The sequence below is a fragment of the Mobula hypostoma genome, chromosome 17 (genome assembly GCF_963921235.1).
Source record: "Mobula hypostoma chromosome 17, sMobHyp1.1, whole genome shotgun sequence".
Classification (NCBI taxonomy): Eukaryota; Metazoa; Chordata; class Chondrichthyes; order Myliobatiformes; family Myliobatidae; genus Mobula; species Mobula hypostoma.
The window spans coordinates 38,519,701-38,539,371 of record NC_086113.1 but is presented as its reverse complement, the minus strand read 5'-3'; the positions used below and the strand labels follow the sequence as shown (position 1 = coordinate 38,539,371).

The 19,671-nt window shown below is 42.9% G+C and overlaps 1 protein-coding gene across 9 annotated transcripts in view; it reads left to right on the top strand.

The window, feature by feature from the left end:
• The window catches only part of zgc:158766 (uncharacterized protein LOC100009641 homolog), a 357,736-nt gene that overhangs the window by 178,465 nt on the left and 159,600 nt on the right, over positions 1-19,671 (top strand). For 5 of the 9 annotated variants that reach the window (XM_063069723.1, XM_063069719.1, XM_063069721.1 and 2 more), the window contains exon 1: positions 17,413-17,717. The exons of 3 other annotated variants lie outside the window; for them this stretch is intronic. In XM_063069723.1, coding sequence (XP_062925793.1) covers positions 17,661-17,717 — 57 coding nt within the window. In that variant the 5' untranslated portion in view covers positions 17,413-17,660. Of the gene's footprint in view, positions 1-17,412; positions 17,718-19,671 lie in introns of those variants that run through there. One more of the 9 variants, XM_063069727.1, reaches the window with a different exon arrangement.

The window sequence follows — 19,671 nt, the reverse complement described above, 5'->3', positions numbered from 1 at the left end:
GGGGGCTCCAGCCACCTTCCAGCGGCTCATGGAGCGGACAGTGGGGGACATGAACCTGCTGGAGGTATTGGTGTACCTGGACGACCTGATAGTGTTTGGATCTACGTTGGAGGAACATGAGGAGCAGCTGCTGAAGGTGCTGAGTCGGCTGAAGGAGGAAGGGTTAAAACTTCCCCTGGATAAATGTCAGTTCTGTAAGAAGTTGGTCAGCTATGTCGGGCACATATAATCTCGCGAAATGGAGTGGCCACTGATCCGGCTAAGATGGCCGCAGTAACCACCTGGCCAAGACCTCAGAAGGTGAGCGCCTTATGCTCGTTTTTGGGGTTTTGTGGGTATTACCGGCGATTCGTGAAAGGATATGCGAAAATGAGTCATCCATTGAACCAGCTGTTGTGTGGCTATCCACCTGTGGGGAAGAAAAGGAAGGGAGACCGAGAGCCGAAGGTAGAAAGATACTTGAACCCAGGGGAGCCTTTTGGATCGAGGTGGGATGCTGAATGTGAGGAGGCGTTCCAATTTCTAAAAAGGGCGCTGACACAGGCCCCAGTGTTGGCTTTTGCTGATCCCCAGAAGCCGTATGTTCTACACTCTGATGTCAGTCATGAGGGTCTGGGGGCTGTCCTGTACCAGGAACGGGGCAACGGATTGAGGCCGGTGGCATTTGTCAGCCGGAGCTTGTCGCCCTCTGAGAGAAACTATCCCACTCACAAGCTGGAGTTCTTGGCGTTGAAATGGGTGGTGGTGGACAAGTTGAGTGACTACCTATACAGGGCCCAGTTTGAGGTGAGAACTGACAACAACCCCCTCACTTATATCCTGACCTCAGCAAAGCTGGACACTACTGGGCACCGGTGGTTAGCAGCCTTGTCTGCCTATGAGTTCAGCCTGAAGTACCGCCCGGGGAGTCGGAACATCGATGCAGATGCCCTGTCTCGTCGGGCGCACGACGAGTCGGGCACGGCTGAGGAGAGGAAGAGTGTCCCTGCCCCGGGAGTAAAGGCCATGTGTCAAGTTGGGAGCGACGGGGAAGTAGGAGCACAGATGGGAACGGCTCGGGCAGTAGATCAACTGGGGGCTGACGATGACACGCTGCCCACTGTTTACTGTAATGTGACTGCTCTGAGGAACAGGCAGCTGCCGGAGTTGAGCCCCCAGGGAGTGGGGGCGGCTCAGCGTGATGACCCAAGCATTGGCACTATCTGGTACGCGGTTAGCCAGGGTGATATGGGGCAGGTGGAGAAGGCGAAGCAGCCTCCGTTCCCCTACTACTGAAGGAGTGGTCCCGGTTGAAGCTGAAGAACCACGTCCTGTACCGGGTCACGTCGCCTCCGGACCACCCCCGGCGCTGGCAGCTGGTCATGCCTGAGAATTATCGAAAGGCTGTGCTCCAGGCTCTACATGATGATTCCGGGCACTTAGGGGTAGAGAAGACCTATGGATTAGTCAAGGACCGGTTTTACTGGCCCCGGATGAGGGGGGAGGTGGAAGAATACTGTAAGACCTGTAGCCGTTGCGGCAGGAGGAAGACCTGGCCTGCGCAGGCGGCCCCGTTATCCCACTTGCAGAGTGCGGGACCCATGGGCCTGGTGTGTATGGATTTCCTGTCTATTGAGCTAGACACCAGCAACACCACGAATGTCTTAGTCATCACGGATCACTACACTAGATATGCGCAGGCTTTTCCTACTAAGGACCAGAAAGCGACTACAGTGGCGAAGGTGTTATGGGAGAAGTACTTTGTTCATTATGGCCTCCCCAGGCAGATCCATAGTGATCAGGGACGGGACTTCGAGAGCAGGCTTATACATGAATTGCTGGGTATGCTTGGGGTCGAGAAATCCAGGACTACACCCTATCACCCGCAGGGCGATCCTCAGCCCGAGAGGTTTAACTGGACCCTGCTGGACATGCTCGGCACTCTGGAGATCGGTCAGAAGAGTAAGTGGAGTCAGCACATCGCCCATTTGGTTCACTGTTGCAATTATACTCGCAATGACGCTACGGGGTACTCGCCCTATTATCTGATGTTCAGACGGGAAGCGAGGTTGCCCATTGATCTGTGTTTTGGGACTGAAGCGGATGAAATACCTTCGAAGCCATGTCTGAAGTACGTGTCCGATATGAGGAGAGAGTTGAAAAGGGCGTACGAGTTGGCTGAGGCGGCAGCCACCAAGCAGAACCAGCGGAATAAAAGGAGGTATGATCAGAAAGTAAAGTTCGTCCAGCTATTGCCGGGAGACTGAGTCCTTATCCGGAATTTAGGACTACAGGGTAAGCACAAGTTGGTGGATCGTTGGGCAGCCACCCCCTATGTGGTGGAGAGTCAGATGCCGAATCTCCCGGTTTACCGGGTGAGACCCAAGGATGGGAAGGGGCCTGTCAAGGTCCTCCATCAGAACCACCTGTTGCCTCTGGGTCGAGAGGTGAAGGTAGACCCAGAGCCCGAATGGGAGTTTACGGCTAGTACGAGGACTCTGCGAGGGCATGGGGGAAGGGAAGAGCCCACTGCGAAGGAGGCGGGGCCGGTCCCCATCTCAAAAAGGGATACGTCATCGGAAGACGATGATTCGGACGTGTGGTACCTGTTTCCGTTCGCTGATTCCCCGGTGCCGGGAGAAGAGGCTCCTTGCCCTTCCCTCACTGAGTTAGGGGAAACGAGGGAGGGTGTTGCAGAGCCGCCTGTATTACAGCCGGGATTGGGGGAGGAGAGAGTGGAGGCAGAACCCGAGGCAGAGGGCTCACAGGGGCAGAGGGATCCCCGTGAGGGTGAGGGTCCGACAGGTAGGCCCGGGGTGTCACCTGGGGTGTCTGAACAGGAAGAGTCAGCAGAGGAGGTACAGAGGTCTCAGAGGAGTAGGCACCCCCCAGAGAGGTTGACTTATACAGCGCCGGGAGAACAGGGTGTGATCTCTACTGCCCTGGGAAGTTATGTCACTGCTTTGTACACCTGGGTTGGGTTTTGTGTTTTACAAGGAGCACTGGTGAACCCTGTTAACGTCATGAGGGCATGACTTTTATTGGTGGGGGGAGAGTGTACGGGGTCTTTCTTTTTGTTAAATTTAAAATGGCTTCTTTGTTATGTTAGACTTGGGAATGCTTCTATGTTATGTTAAATGCTGAGAAAGTCTCTAGCTAGACATTTTCTTGGGTTAATACAGACAGCAGGGTGCTATTAGCCAATGGGTGGTCATGTATCGTATTGTTTTCGGATGATAATGCTGTATCATATCACTGTGGATGGGGTTTTTGGTGGGGAGTCGGAGGAGAGACAAGGAGGATGGCGGATGTGCGGAAAGGCTCCAGTCAAACACTTCGGGTGGTCCCGAGCCGTGAGTCGACAGGATTCGGGTGGTCATCAGGAATCGATTGAGCTCCAACGGTTGCACGCGAAGAACTTGGACTTTGATAAGTTTTGGCGCCTTTTTTTCATTACTTCCTTTTCTGTATCGAATTTATATTAATGTCATAGAATTAGTAATATCTATAAAGTGTACTTGGTAATACGTACTGGGTGTGCTGGCTGATGATTGATGTTTGGGATTGATTCAGGCGGCACCCGACTCCGTGGGAAGCGTTGAGGCAGGTGCTGGGTGGGATTTCCCCTGGACATATACAAGCCAATATAACTGAGCCAATATAAATGTTAAAGTAGAACCTGCATTCACCACTTGCGATGGCATCACTTTCTGAGTGAAGAAGTTTGATGTTCCCCTTAAACATTCCACCTTTGGCCCTTAACTCATGATCTCTAGTTGCACTCTCGCCCGGCCACTGTGGAAAAAGCCTGCTTGCATTTACCCTGTATATACCCCTCATAAATTTGTACACCTCTATCGAATCTCCACTCCATCTTCTGTTCTAGGGGGAAAAAAGTCCTAACTTATTCAATCTTTCCCATAACTTAGGTCCTCAAGTCCCAGCAACATCCTTGTAAATTTTATCTGTACTCTTTCAATCGTATTTACATCTTTCCCTGTAGCTAGGTGACCAAACCTGCGCACAAAACTCCAAATTAGGCCTCATATACACTTTGTAGCCTGGGGAAAAATGCACACGCAGGACAACAAATACTTTTTTGGGGCTTAAATTCCTTTATCTGTTTTAGATGTTTTCTTGCAGAAAGAAGGTATCAAAATAAAAATGACAAAGTAAATAAAAAAGAACAGTTCCCGCTATTACAATCTCAGTTTAACTTCAGACCACACCCTTGTTATGTATGCAGTATGAAAGTGACTAAAACAAAATATACAAAACCAATATGGTAGTGGCAAATCTAAAAAAAATACAAACAACATTAGAATCCCGCCAACCCTGTTCCTTATACACAACATCGAAAACATGAATAAATACATCTTACCTCAACTAAGAGAAATACTCACATTTGGAACGCACGTGCTTAACTTCCAAACACATAGGCTAGACCCTGAAACGTGTTCTCCTCGCTCACTCTAGTAAGCCAATTAAGGATCTTCACAATCTGGCAATCCAGTGCTGATCAATTTACTAGCGAAAATCTTTCCTCACCAAACCTGGGAAAAGCATTCAAATGTCGTCCTTTCTAGAACATGACAACTCTTCGTTCGACTCCACCCATGCAAAACGACATCACCGTTTTCTCTTAAAAGCACAGGCAGCTACTTTGGCATTACCAAGGTGAATACATAAGTGCATTTTAACAATAAAAAAACATATTCAACAATCACCTGGTTACATACAATTTCAACATAACATCCCAACTCCTGTACTCAATGCATTGATTTATGAAAGCCAATGTGCCAAAAGCTTTCCTTATGATCCTATCTACCTGTGACACCACTTTCAAGGAATTATCAACCTATATTCCCAGATCTTTTTGTCTACCACACTCCTTGGTGCCTTACTGTTCCTTTTGTAAGATCTACCTTGTTTAGTCCTACCAAAGTGCATCCGCAATGTTTCAGTCCATTTTTCCAACTGGTCCAGATCCCACTGCAAGCTTTGTTAGTATTCCTCACTGTCCACTACACCCCCAATCTTGGTGTCATCTGATTTGCTGATCCAGTTTACCACATTATCATCCAAATCATTGATATAGATCAGCGGTCCCCAACCACCAGGCCGCGGACCGGTACTGGGCCACAAAGCATGTGCTACCGGGCCACGAGGAAACAATATGAGAGTCAGCTGCACCTTTCCTCATTCCCTATCACGCCCTCTGTTGAGCTTGAATGCACACGAGGTCATTACCCACGCGTCATCCATGTCAGCACGGGAAGGAGATCAACTCCTGGAGCTTGCAGATGACGGTGGGCTGAAAAGTATGTTTGACATAACATCTCTGCCGGCATTCTGGATCAAAGTCAAGGCTAAATATCCTGAGATAGCCACGAAAGCACTGAAAACGTTGCTTCCATTTCCAATATATCTCTGCAATGAATGCAATGAAAACTAAACTGCGGAGTAGAGTGGACATAAGGAACCCCCTTCGAGTATCGCTGTCTACTGTCACCCCTCGATAGGAAAACAAGCCCAGGGCTCCCACTGATTCAGCGATATTGGTGTGTTGCAATGATTTTATATGTTCATATGGGGAAAATATGCGCTGTGTGTTTAATATCCAAACGTTACTTAAAATGTTATGATGCTATTGACTTACTTATATAACCATATAACAATTACAGCACGAAAACAGGCCATCTCTGCCCTTCTAGTCCGTGCTGAACGCTACTCTCATCTAGTCCTACCGACCTGCACTCAGCCCATAACCTTGCATTCCTTTCCTGTCTATATACCTATCCAATTTTTCTTTAAATGATAATATCGAACCTACCTATACCACTTCTACTGGAAGTTCGTTCAACACTTACTTCAAGCTCCCCTGATAATTGACTTATCACTATATTCATGCAAGGAAAATATACGCTATGTGTTTAATATTAAATTCATTAGATAAACCTTTTAGAAACAAAATTGAGTGTATTAGCTAATTATCATCTATATTCTGGTTGTGATTAACCCTCCCCCCCCGGAACAAAAGCGCCAAAAACGATTTGTAGAAAGAAATATCGGCACGTACACACATGTGCACTGGTGCCCGCACAAGGCTTCATGGCCATTGTATTCTTTCTCGGGTTAACACAAGGTATTTGACTGTTACTCTTGTCCGTTGGCAACCCTACCCACACCCCCCCCCCGCGTCGGCCGGTCCGCAAGAATATTGTCAATATTAAACTGGTCCGCAGTGCAAAAAAGGTTGGGGACCCCGGATGTACATGATCCCTGTTGCACACCACTAGTCACAGGCCTCTAGCCAAAGAGGCAGCAATCTACTACCACTCTCTGGCTTCACCCATGAAACCAATGTCTAATCCAATTTACTACTTCATCTTGAACACCAAGTGACTGAAACTTTTTTTTAGATTATGAGGACACGCAGTCCTCTTTTATTGTCATTTAGTAATGTATGCATTAAGAAATGATACAATATTCCTCCAGTGTGATATCACAAAAACACAAGACAGACCAAGACTGAAAAACTGACAAAAACCACATAATTATAACATATAGTTAAATCAGTGCAACAATACCATAACTTGATGAAGAACAGGCCATGGCACAGTAAAAAAGTTCAAAGTCTCTCAAATGTTCCACATCTCACGCAGACGGGAGAAGGAAGAAAACTCTCCCTGCCATGCCCGACCACAGTCCCACTCTGAGTCACGCAGGCAAAGCCGGGGATTTTGGGGCCTTCCCTCCAGAAGATTCTCGATCACCCAGTAACAGCGGCAGCAAACTGGCGTTTCAGAAATTTCTCCAGATGTTCCTCGGTGCTTTCACGTCTGTCTCCATCAAATCAGAGTTGTCCACGGCCCCTATTTAACGGATACAATATCATTTCACCAGAGAGCTGCGCGCACTGTATCACGCTGCCATCTCCTCCTCCCCTGCAGCATGCAAGACCTTGTTGAAGGCCTTGTTAAAATCCATGTAAACAACATCCACTGCCTTGCCTTCATCAACTTACTTGGTAACTTCCTTGAAAAACTTTATAAGATTGCTTAGACACAACCTATCATGGACAAAGCCAAGTTGACTATCCCTAATCAGTCCCTGTGTATCTAAATACTTATATATATGGTTCCTTAGAATACTGTACCTTCCAATGAAGATCCCACTACTGATGTCAGGATCACTGGTCTATAATTTCCTGGCTCACTCCTAGAGCCTTTCTTATACCGTGTAATAGAATTACCAACAAGAGAAAATCTGCAGATGCTGGAAATCCAAAACAACACACAAAAAATGATGGAGGATCTCAGCTGGCCAGCCAGCATCTATGGAAAAGAATAAACAGTTGATGTTTCAGGGCAAAATCCTTCGTCAGGACTGGAGAAAAAAGACAAAAAGTAGAGTAAGAAGGTGGGGAGATGGGAGGAAGAAGTACAAGATGTGATAGGTGAAACCGGGAGAGGAGAAAGGGTGAAGTGAAGAGCTGGGACGTCAATTGGGGAAAGAGATAAACGGCTGGAGAAGCGGAAATCTGATAGGAGAGGACAGAAGGCCATGGAAAAAAGGGAAAGGGGAGGAGCACCAGAGGGAGGTGATGGGCAGGTAAGGAGATAAGGTGAGAGATGGAAATGGGAGTGGGGAATGGTGAAGGGGTGAGAGGTGGTTTCTTTACTGGAAGTTCAAGAAATCGATATTCATACCATCAGGTTGGAGGCTGCCCAGATGAAATAAGGTGTTGCTTCTCCAACATGAGTGTGGCCTCATCGCAGCAGTAGAGGAGGCCGGGGACTGTCACGCAACAGCGGGGGGAGGCCGCGGACTGTCAGGCGACGGCGGGGGAGGCCGCGGACTGACAGGCGACAGCGGGGGAGGCCGCGGACTGACAGGCGACGGCGGGGGAGATCATAAACCTGCAGTCAAGTCTCAATAATGGCTACAATGTTATAATTCCCCATGCTGATCCATGCTCTAAGTTCATCTGTTGTCCATACAATAGACCTTGCATTGAAATTTATACAGCTCGGAACATTAATCCCGTTATCTTCAGCTGTTTAATTCCTGACTTTGTACGTAAGCTTAACAACATCTTTCTCCATAACCATTCCACTCTCTGCTCTACTGCTATGGTCCCCATCCCCCTGTAACTCTATTTTAAATGCTCCCCCCACCCCAGCAGCATGTGTCGATTGAGATAAATATCCTCAACATATTTTTTACCATTTCCATTCTGACCCAAATACAAATATATTGAGGATCTTCTTCTCAATTGGGATGGAAGTAAGATTGGAGGAGAGCATTGAGGACATAATTCAGGGCTTGATGGTTTGGTGTAATATTGAAGGAGTGCTCATTATAGGAAGGCTGTAGAAGCTTTAGAGAGGGTGCAGAAGTGATTTACCAAGATGCTGCCTGGCTTTGAGAGCATGTCTTGTGAAGACAGTTTGAACGAGCTAGGGCTTTTCTCTCTGGAGTGAAGGAGGTTGAGAGATGTTTTGATAAAGGTGTGCAAGATGATAAGAGGCATAGATCAAGTAGATAGCCAGACACTTTTGTGCACTATGGAAATAGCTACTATGAGTGGGCATAATTTTAAGGTGATTGGAGGAAAATAGAGGGGGATGTCAGAGATAAGTTTTTTACAGTGTAGTGAGTCTGTGGAACACCTTCTGCCAGGGCTGGTGGTGATAGAGTCAGATACGTTAGGGGTAATTAAGAAACTCTTAGAAAGGTACATGGCAGATCGAAAAAAATGGAGGGCTATGCAGGAAGGAAGGATTGTAGGATTGATTTTAGAGTGGATTAAAAGGTCGGCAGACTGAAGGGCCTGTATTCTGTTGTTATGTTCTACATCGTTGAAAGTGCTATTTTTAGACTGGGCCTTGAAGTGATCAAGATGTTTACTGTCTGTCCCACATTATTGCAGTAAATAACTTGTTTTGCAATATCCTGTAGTTATAAAAGGCAGAATGGAAGTGTAAAATTTTCTTTTCGTTCATCTAAACCTTAGAGAAACTGAATGCTACTTGTGAAAGAAATCATGACTTTATTCCATCAACTTTGTGACACTTGTAGATCACTACAAGTTGAGGGTAGCAGACACCAACAGAATCATCAAACTCATTCGTAAGGCCAGTGATGTTGTAGGGATGGAACAGGACTCTCTGATGGTGGTGTCTGAAAGGAGGATGCTGTCCAAGTTGCATGCCATCTTGGTCAGTGTCTCCCATCCACTACATAATGTATTGGGGTGGGCACAGGAGTACATTCAGCCAGAGACTCATTCCACCGAGATGCAGCACAGAGCGTCATAGGAAGTCATTCCTGCCTGTGGCCATCAAACTTTACAACTCCTCCCTTGGAGGGTCAGACATCCTGAGCCAATAGGCTGGTCCTGGACTTATTTCCTGGCATAATTTACATATTACTATTTAACTATTTATGGTTTTATTATTATTTATTATTTATGGTGCAACTGTAACGAAAACCAATTTTCCCCGGGATCAATGAAGTATGACTACTACTACTACTACTTAATGTGGTAAACTTCTCCAGTTGTGAGCCAGACTTGGGCAGTACTATGACAGAAGCAATCAGCATCATTACCTAAAAGGAAGCATTTGAAGAGATTTGTTGGTGGAGGCTATTGCTGCATGAGCAGAAAGCCATAACAGGCAGGAATGATTTACAGTACCCTATAATGTGTAGCAATGGAAGTTTCTGTGTTGTTAGCCCTCACTGGAATGTACAATCTGGATTCAAATGTGACTTCAGGACCACAAGCATGCAAATGCAGTGAATAAATAGGAGTAAACATATTAATTTCAAAGTTTGTGAAATTTTACATGCACACACATTACTGTGTCCATAGCAATAGTACAGATTTATCCATTGTGTCTGAGGGATGTTACTTTTCTTTATTTTACCTCACCACCCACAAAGTTATTTCTTCATTCTTGCAGGCTAGTCTCTATCTAATGAGCATTCTGAATTCCGACATGTTAAGTGACCTGTGAACACAGGTCATTGTATTTGAAAGAAACTACGGAGCTGCATCTAAGGCTGGGAAGATTGCAGTGGGATTCCTGGCACATTAGTTGCAAAGTATTTTGAACAGATATGGTAATTAGGGCAACTTTTGACATTCTTTTTTGGAAAGGAATGTTTAATGCAAGTTTGAGAGATATCAATTAACCTTTCGTTTTGTTTCCAAGTTAGGATTTTGAGACTTGGAGATGAGGCATTTTATCATGCCTGCACCTTACACTTGAGAGCCTGATGGTTTAGGATAGCAGTAAAATAAGCCTTGGAAGTCTATAAATGATGGTGGGGGATGTTTAGTTTTGTGGACGCGATGTTAGTCTGTTATATGTTTTTTTTCCTGGATGGTGTGAAGGATTTTGAATATTGTTGAAGTTGCGCTCATGTAGACAGGTGGAGATTATTTAATCAGCATCCTGACTTGTGCTTTGGTGGCTGGGGAAAAGAGTCAGAGAGCCGGGAGCTGAGTTGGTCACTGTAGAATACTAAAACTTCTGACATCGTCTTATCGCTGTATCAGTAGATGCTGGTCCCTCTAAATTTATCATTAATTTGTGATAACCCCAGGATTTGGATGCTGGGCAGTTTGACAACAATGAGTAGAATGGAATGGAGAAATAGTTTGATTCTTTCATTCTACAAGCTGGTCATTACTTGTTACTTGCGTGGTATGAATGTTATTTGCATTATCAGCAAATACCTAAAGGTTGGTCAGGTCTCCTTGCATTCAGGCATTGACTGGTTCACTGTCTGAGGAAACAGAAACAGAAAACGCTGGACACTGTCAACGGGTTAGGCAGAATCTGCAGCAAGAAGAACAGAGCCACTGATTCAGAGTGAGGAGTCTTTGTCAGAATCAGGAAAGAGAAATTTAAGAAGTAATTTTTAAGTTTTAGAGAAGGTGGAAGGATTGATAGGACATTTGTGTGCCTGATAATCCCTGCTTGTGATACTATAATGGGAGAAAACTTATAATTAAAATGTTTGTACATGGTTGGACCAAGAACATTGTCCTGAGGAACTTGTACAGTGATAGTCTATAAGATGATTAGCCTCCAAAAGCAACAGCAACAGCTTAGGGTTGGTCATAGGCGAGGATCACTCTGATGACTAGTTACTTTTCTGGTGTCTTGGCACAGGGCAGAACCTGGGTTAGTAAAGGAGGAGATGGAGAAGGTGCCCTTCATTAAGTGTATCTGCATCTAACTGTTCCCTGACTAGTTTGTGAGACAACTCTCCTAAGAAAGCCATAGTACCTGATATTTAGGGGATGGTTGGTTGAACTGAATTAGGGGTAGATCTGATTATTCTTATCTTTATTGTATTTTGTCATTCGTGTCCTGGAAGCCCAAATCTGAGATCAGTTGTAAACAATTAGGTTGTTACGTCATGAGTTGTTTACCAAGGCTGGGTGTATCTTGGGTGGCAAGTTCGTTTGAGGATGAACTTGAAGCTACAAAACAGTCCTGTGCCCTTTACTTCAACTGAATGTAGCAGAATCTAAACTAATTCCACACTTGAGACATGAAGCTATGAGACTTAACCTTGGTGTTGTTTTTCTGTGCAGGGGTGGAGCTTTTTCATGCACTTTGTGAGAATAGAAAGATTAGCACTGCAGCTAGATCTGTGAAATGCAGAATGTGTTCACAAACAACCTGATAAAAGACTCAGTTTATGTGTACGATGGCAGGATTTGAGTGGAGGAGTTCACTGTACTTCATGACATGCACGGTGGGATCCGTCTTGTTTTGGTTATAAAGAATCTTGAATATTTAGAATAAATTGCAGGAACTGTTTATGATGAACAGAGAGAAACAGCAGGACCTTTGTATTTTCCATTAAAGCAACATTACCTTTATACAAATATTTTTCACCCACTCTTCGGTGTTCCTTGGCTCACAAATAATCTATGAGATTGCAGAAGAAAAACCAGACATTTATTCACTTTTCATTAAATCTTCATTTTTTTTTGTTTAGGTTCCTTTTGTTTTAACTTTCTTCATTCCATTACTAGTTTTTACCCTTTCACCCTAATTCTTTCTTAGGCACTGATTCCCTGTAGCTGAATGTCAACATTGACAAGGGCCCAGGTCTCTTCAGATCTTTACAAAGGAACCATGAGAGAAAAGAGATACAAATGTCAGCAGAGCGGACATTTCCTGACTTCTGCAGGGCCAGGTTAAAAGTATTCATTTTGGAGATTGCTTCCGCAAGGTGTTTGATAAAGAGGAGCCAAGACTGAGGGAATCACTATGGTAGCTCTGTCATTGATGGGTAGAATGCACCTAGTCAGTGGTCAGAAGGAGTCTGAGGCTTCTTGACAATAGGGAGGTGCAAGGAAGCAAAATAATCAGGGATGAAGCTTTAATGTTTATGCATGTTGTGGGATGAGAGCTGTGGTAGATGCTGGTGGGGTGGGCTTGTGGAATGTGGAGCCAATGAAAGTTGCCAAGGGTTAAGATGGTGGTAGCAGCTGGGAGGAGTGGTTGGTATGGTGTGGGAGTCCTCTCACTACCTCTGCTGTCAGGTCACTGGCTCACTAGAGCAATGATGTGTTTGTCTGACTGGCGTGTTTTGTGTGCACCTGCTTCAATCTCTCCACCAGTACAGATTCAATTGTTTCTCGTTTCATCCTCAAAATTGTTCAATGTTATTTCCAGTATACCAGTGCAAGGGAAAATGAAATATTGTTACTCTGAATCTGATGCAGCACAAAAACAATCACAGTAAGATAAAGAACACAATAATTAAAAACACAATAAATGTAAATGCATAAGATAGCTTATATACATAGATTGGTTGTATGTATGTAACGTGACGCTAGGTACAGAAGTGTCTGTACAAAGGTGACTAAAGACTAAACTGTGATAAAGTGTGTAAATAAATTGGTGCGAATTAAACCTGAAGGCTACATTTATTTGTGTTACATGAATCCACATTAATCCAAGGTTTCTTATGAATGTTGTTTTTAAAAGGTCAGACTGTCTGTTCATGTTTTCGAACTACTTTGTTTTAGTTTCTGAGGACAATGTTCCTCTGCTTGTATTCATTGATAAACAAATCTATCAATGAATATTGGAAGCATGAGAAAAATGCGGGACAGAACTAAATTCTCCCTATGTCATAATGGTACCTTTCTAATGAAACAGGTCTGTCATTTCAAAGACATAGCCACTGTTTGGCCAATTTCATTATGAGGATGAGTACAGCAATGGATTAGTGTGAAACTAATTTGTTCTTGAGCCAAAAGGTCATACATACAAACATGAATTGGGAGCAGGCGTAGATCAAAGCTGATTTATATTTCTGTCTCTCCATGGTAAGCTTTCACCTGCTTCCTTATCAAGCATCTATCTAACTCTGCCTTGAAGTATTCAAAGATGTTACTTCCACCAACCTCTGAGGAAGAGAGTCCCAACGAGTCATGACAATTTCAGGGGGGAAAATCATCTTGTCTCTGCCTTAAACAAGTGGTCCCTTGCTATTAAACATTAGCCCCTTGTTTAATGTTCTCTCAAAAGAGGAAACGTTTGTCATGATCTTTAGGATCTTATATATGCCAATCAAGTCACCTGCCTTACTTCAAAGCTCCAGTGGATATATTCACAGCCTATCAAAACTTTCCTCATAGGACGTCTTGTACAGTTAGGCCCATTATACCTCTGAACTGATTTAATATTCTCCTTTATATAAGGAGAACAAACATTCATGTTCCAGTTATGCCTCAGCAATGGTCCAACTGAAGCATAATTCTCTATTTTTGACCTCCCAAAGTTCAACATCTCACACTTGTTTGAGTCAAGCTCTAACTGCCCATTCTCTGAACATACCTTTAACTGATAAAAATCTGCTCAATTATTGGTAACCCTCTATACTGTCTACATCTCCACCAACCTTTGTTACATTGGCACCCTTACCAATTTACCCATCTATGTTTTCATCAAAGTTATTTGTATCTATCACAAACAACAGAGGTCCTCGGACTGATTCCTGTAGATCACATCTGGTCATAGACTCCTAGACAGAATAACACCTACCATTTCCTACTGTCTTCTATGGGCAAGCCAGTTCTGAACTCAAGCTACCAACTCATCATGGATCTCATGCATATTAACATTTTGGATCAGCTTATCATAAGGGACCTTCTCAAGTGCTTTACTGAAGTCCTACTATTTCTTATTATGAATAGTGGTGGAGAATTGAACAACTACTGGGAGGAGAAGGCTACCAGAACTTTTTGTTCAGGTTACTAGGATAATTGATAAAGGAAATGAAGTGTACATTGTCTATGTGGACTTTAGCAAGGCCTTTGACAAAGGCCAGCATGAAGAGGTTGGTCCAGGAGGTTCAGTAGCTTGTCATTCAGGATGAAGTCATACATAAGTTTCAACATTGACTTAGCAGGAGAAACCACAGAGTAGTAGTAGATGTTTGTGTCTCTGACTAGAGGCCTGTGATTAGTGGTATGCCGCAGGGATCAGTGCTATGTCCAGTGTCGTTGGTCATCTATATTAATGATCTGAATGATATATGATAATGATAAACTGCAGATTTGCAGATGACACCAAGATTGGAGGTGTAGTGGACAGTGAGGAAGGCTATCAAAGCTTGCAGTGTGATTTGGACCAACTGGAAAAATGGGCTGGAAAATGGCAGACGAAATTTCATGCTGACAAGTATGAGGTGTTGCACTGTGAGAGGGTAAACCAGGGTAGGACATAAACAGTCAACTGTAGGGCACTGAGGAGTGTGGAGCAACAAAGGGGTGCTGGGAATACAGATCCATAATTCCTTGTAAGTGGCATCATGGATAGATAGGGTCATGAACAGAGTTTTATCACATAGGCCTTCATAAATCAGAGTACTAAGTACAGGATCTGGGATGTTACGCTAAAGTTGTATATGATGCTGGTAGGGTCAAATTTGGAGTGTTGTGTTCAGTTCTGGTCACCTACCTGTAGGAAAGATATAAATAAGATTGAAAGAGTACAGAGAATAATTACAAGGTTGGCTTCTAGGATTTGAAGACTTGAATTATTAGGAAATGTTGAATAGGTTAGGACTTTATTCCCAGGAGCATAGGAAAATGACTGGAGATTTGATAGAGGTAAACTAAACTATGTCAGGTATAGATAAGGTTAATGAGAGCAGGCTTTTTCAAGTGAGGTTGGGTAAAGCTAGAACTAAAGGTCATAGGTTAAAGGTGAAATATTTAAGGGGATCCCGAAGGAGAACCTCTTCACTCAGAGGTTGGTGTGGGTGTGGAACAAGCTCCCTGCAGGAGTGGTGGATGCAGATCCAATTGCAACATTGAAAAGAAGTTTGAGAAGTACATGGATGGGTGCGAGTGGATGGGACTAGGCCGAATAGCAGTTTGGCACTGAACAAATGGCCAAAGGGCCTGTTTTTATGCTGTTTTACTCTATGACTCCACCACCCACAAAATGCACCGCATTCACCTGCAAAGGCTCTTCCAAACAGCACCTCCCAAATCCGTGACTTCTTCCACTGAGAAGAACAAGCATACTGTCACATGGCAACATCACCAAATGCAGATTCCCTTCCCGGTCATGTACCATCCTGAGCTGAAAATATATCTTTGCTGTTGGGTCTAAATCCTGGAACTCCCTGTCCAACAACTTCATGGACTACCTTCACTAGAAAGTCTGCAGTGGTCCAGAAAGAAAGATCACCACCACCTTCTCAAAGGCAATTAGAGATATACAATTCATACTGTCCTTGCCAGTGATGTCCAGATGCTTAACAGTAAAAATGGAGAAGTTGTGGAATACAATAGTTTTATTGAACTGGCCAATATTTATATGTTAATCAATAACTTGAAAAACTTAGAACCTTGTCATTTACAACATTTGTTTTTGGGAATTTGTTGTGTGTTGTACTTGCCAAAGACAAGTGTAACTACAATTAATTTATTTTTACTTTTGTGGAATACCCTGATATGCTCTGAGGATGTGGCTCTATTATTGCACAAAGATAGTTATTGTTAATTTTGGTCCATCATGCAAATGTACTTCATCTGTGGAATCAACCTGTGCACTACTGTCCTTATACTGAAATTTTATGCCTTGGTGATGTATGAAGCTGCAGCAAATATCATCTTTGCATTCTTTGCGTCTGTGTCTTCCTACTGCAGTTTGTTGTTCAATTTACTTCCTCTCCTCATCAGTTAGTAGAACATTTGCAACTAACTGCCCTTAAAGATCTGTTGGATGTAAACTGTGGTTTGCCATGACAGGTGTCAAATAAGACATCAACCAATGGCAAACTGATAGACATAACCCAATTTTCTGCTCAACTATTGTAGCTTAGGGACCTCTTCTATCTCATGCCGAATCTTGTGTCTCCATTCTTCAGCCTTCAGTGCTGGCCTGTTAAACTCTATGCTTTCTTACCCGATCTACAGATTGGGTAGATTGACACCTCCACAGTTTCCAAACCATGGCAATTCATGGCCAGATGACTAAATATCCAGTCACCACGCAAGTGTTTCTCTGGACTGTGACTCCACCTCTTTTCCTAGTGTCTGTATGAAGTGGAGTTAATTCTTGGCATGCTAATTGAAATGGATTACTGACATCTGCTATGTCAGTAACTCTGCCTATATTTGGCAATGGAACATCATCCTCAGCTTAAATGGCTGTTGAAACCAGCACTCACCATCTTGATAATTCTGGTGTTTTCTGTTTCTTTCACAAATTCATGAATTTAAGTTTATTCAGAACTCTGCTGCCTGCAGCCAAATTCACACCAAGCCATGTCTACCCCTTGCCAGGGTTCTTTCTGACCTATGTAGATTCCCAGCCAGAGATCATCTCGATGATAAAACATTGCTGGGTTCAGATCTCTACATGGCAGTTCTCTCCCTACAGTCATCTGCAGTCTGCTCTTGCATTTCTGGTCACTGGCATACCCTTCACTTCCATTGCTCCACTTTAATGGCTGTACTTTCAGCTTTTTGGCCCCAAGTTTTGGAATTTCCTCTGAACTTTTCCAGCTCTTGAAAAGCTTCTTGAAACCTCTGTCTGTGATCAGTTTTGATAATTTGTCCTGTTATCTTTTTATGCCATTTGATGTCTAATTCTGTCAAATAAAATCCTCTGAAGAGGCTTGTGAGGTTTTACAATATTAAAGGCTGTTGTGACTGCAGTTATTGAATGTTTGTTTTAAGTTTAAGATGGAATGCAGCCAGGTTTTCCTGCAAACATCTCCTCTTGTCTGGCTGCAGTAGGCTATAGTTCTTGTGTGTCAGGGATGGGATTCAGCTTCCTGCTGGGCAAGGTTGCATTGAGTGTTCAAAAATTTTGAGAATAAGGGGAGGAAGTTACATCAGTATGCATAATGAGAGAGCCCAGGAGTGCTGGGGTTGGTTCACCAAACTCTCAGTCTTAAAAGTTTCGTCTCAGCACAGTTCAACAGCAGTCCTTGAGGATCAGTTGTTGTTTTCTTTAGTAAAGGCTATTTATGTTCTGATGGGTGAAAAACACTGCTTTAAAAAAAGAGAAACTTGGAAAATGACAGGAGATTTTTACAAATGGAAATGAGAAGGATACTGCAAACGAGCATGCTGTGGATTTTATGTTGTTTGGCTTTAGGTGCTGAACCTGTTTAACATGACTCACAGATCATCAGCGTCAAAGATTAGGACTGATAACCATTTGAGCATAAAGGTATGTGGAATAATAATATAATAAAGACAAGTGAAAGTAAATTTGAAATTAAAACTAAATGAGTTTGCCATTATTAACAATCTCAGATGAAAGAGATACAGTGAGAAAAGTTGTTCATTTTGCCGGGTATTTGTTGTTTTTTTGACAATGCACAGTATTGATATTTATAATGTTATATTAGCCTTTAGTGGAAGGGACAAAATTAAAAATTACACGTGCAAAATGGGAAGAGGAACTCAGCAGGTCATGCTTTTTTAAGTATTGTTTAGTTCTCACTTGTATTATCTCACTGTATATAAACTGCACATCTATTACAGTCATGTGAGTAAAATGCATCACTTGTTGATTTAATGAATGATGATGTTTATTGTCGGGAAGACTTTTTAAAAATATGTTTTAAAGACTTTGCAGTATATTGTTTTGATGCTTTCTTTACATCAGATGAAGTGCACCAAGAGTTAAGATCAGTTGCGAATTTCTGAGTAATTGGGCAGTGTTAAACGAGAAAGGGCTGTGTTTGTATTTGGCAGTGAGATGGTTTCCCGAGTGAACTGTGATCGGAGTATTGCACTGAAAGAATTCCCAGAGCACTCAGGGCTAACTCCTACATATGAATTAACTTAAAGTAAAACAAACTAAAGTTCACATGTCAGCCAGGGTAGCAATTAAAATCTATTTGGGCAGGAATGGCCATAAGGTGGGAGTTAATTCAAAGATAAATACATACAGGATAAATATATACATTATATAGGGGTACAAAAATGTTGATTGACTCCTTTAAAGCTCTTACAGTAAATGGTGGATACAAAATAAATGAACTGCACTGTTGATAATTTAAATGCAGGTACACAATCCTCCAGAGAAGACCACTAACCCCTTTCAGCACAGAGATAGTGTTGCATTGGCATTATATAGGAATGAGAGGAGTCATTTTGTCCTCCAGGGAAAGGAGACAGTTTACTTTGTCAAGTTTAGTACAACATAAAGGAGAGATGATTCAGTCCTTAATCCAGAGCACTGTTTTGTAGTTTTATTTAGGGGTTTCATTTTTGAACCCAACTAATTCTGCTACCAATGCCTGCCCATTCATTTCACACCTTTTGTCAATGGTAACTGAAATCTGACGTGTGCGAATTTACTCATTTTTGGTTGCTGTTAAATGTGTGCTTCTGGCTATTAGAAACTGTGAGGCTGAAATCAGCATCAGACTACCATGTGTTCAGGGGGAGTAAAATGTTGTGTATTACTCTAAACTTGGGTGTTATCTCACTTAGTTCAGGTTGTTGCCAGGTGTGGCTGAATGATAAATACAGGACAAAATACTAACTTTTCTCTGGCAAGAATGATCTCTTTTCACAGATACGATGGCCTTTATTGGTTGATTGTAATCAAGGTTGAATATCTGTAGATTACAAACTGATTTTGATGTCCTTTTTCTCAGTCCTTTGTTCTGTTAATTATTTACTCTGTTTGTATGTATATATTTACTTAAGTTTGATTATTGACATTTGCGCACATAACCATTCTGTTAATTGTTAATTGCTCACGTTCGTTAACACTATTGTCTTGTAAATTGTTGGTTGCTGTTGTGTTGTCCTGTGTATTATGCTTGGCACTGAACCACAATTAATTCTAGTATTTTCCATAGACTGGCAATAAAGTGATCTTGAGATGTATTTTACACAGTGTTTACTGTGTAGAATCCAGTATGTTTGGATAAGGTTCAATTGATGCCACAAGCTGTAGCAAACTTGATTTGATGGAAATGATCTTTTTAAAGCCTATCTTCCCTCCTGACCAGATTTTCAACACAGGAATGCTACAGCATTGTTCCACATTCCTTGGCTCAACAGATTGGTTTTCTTTCAAAACTGCTGTTTAGTAAGGTGTTTTAAATTTGACACTTGTTTTAATTTCTATTAAAATCGGTGGTGTTTGTGGGTTCCTTTATCTT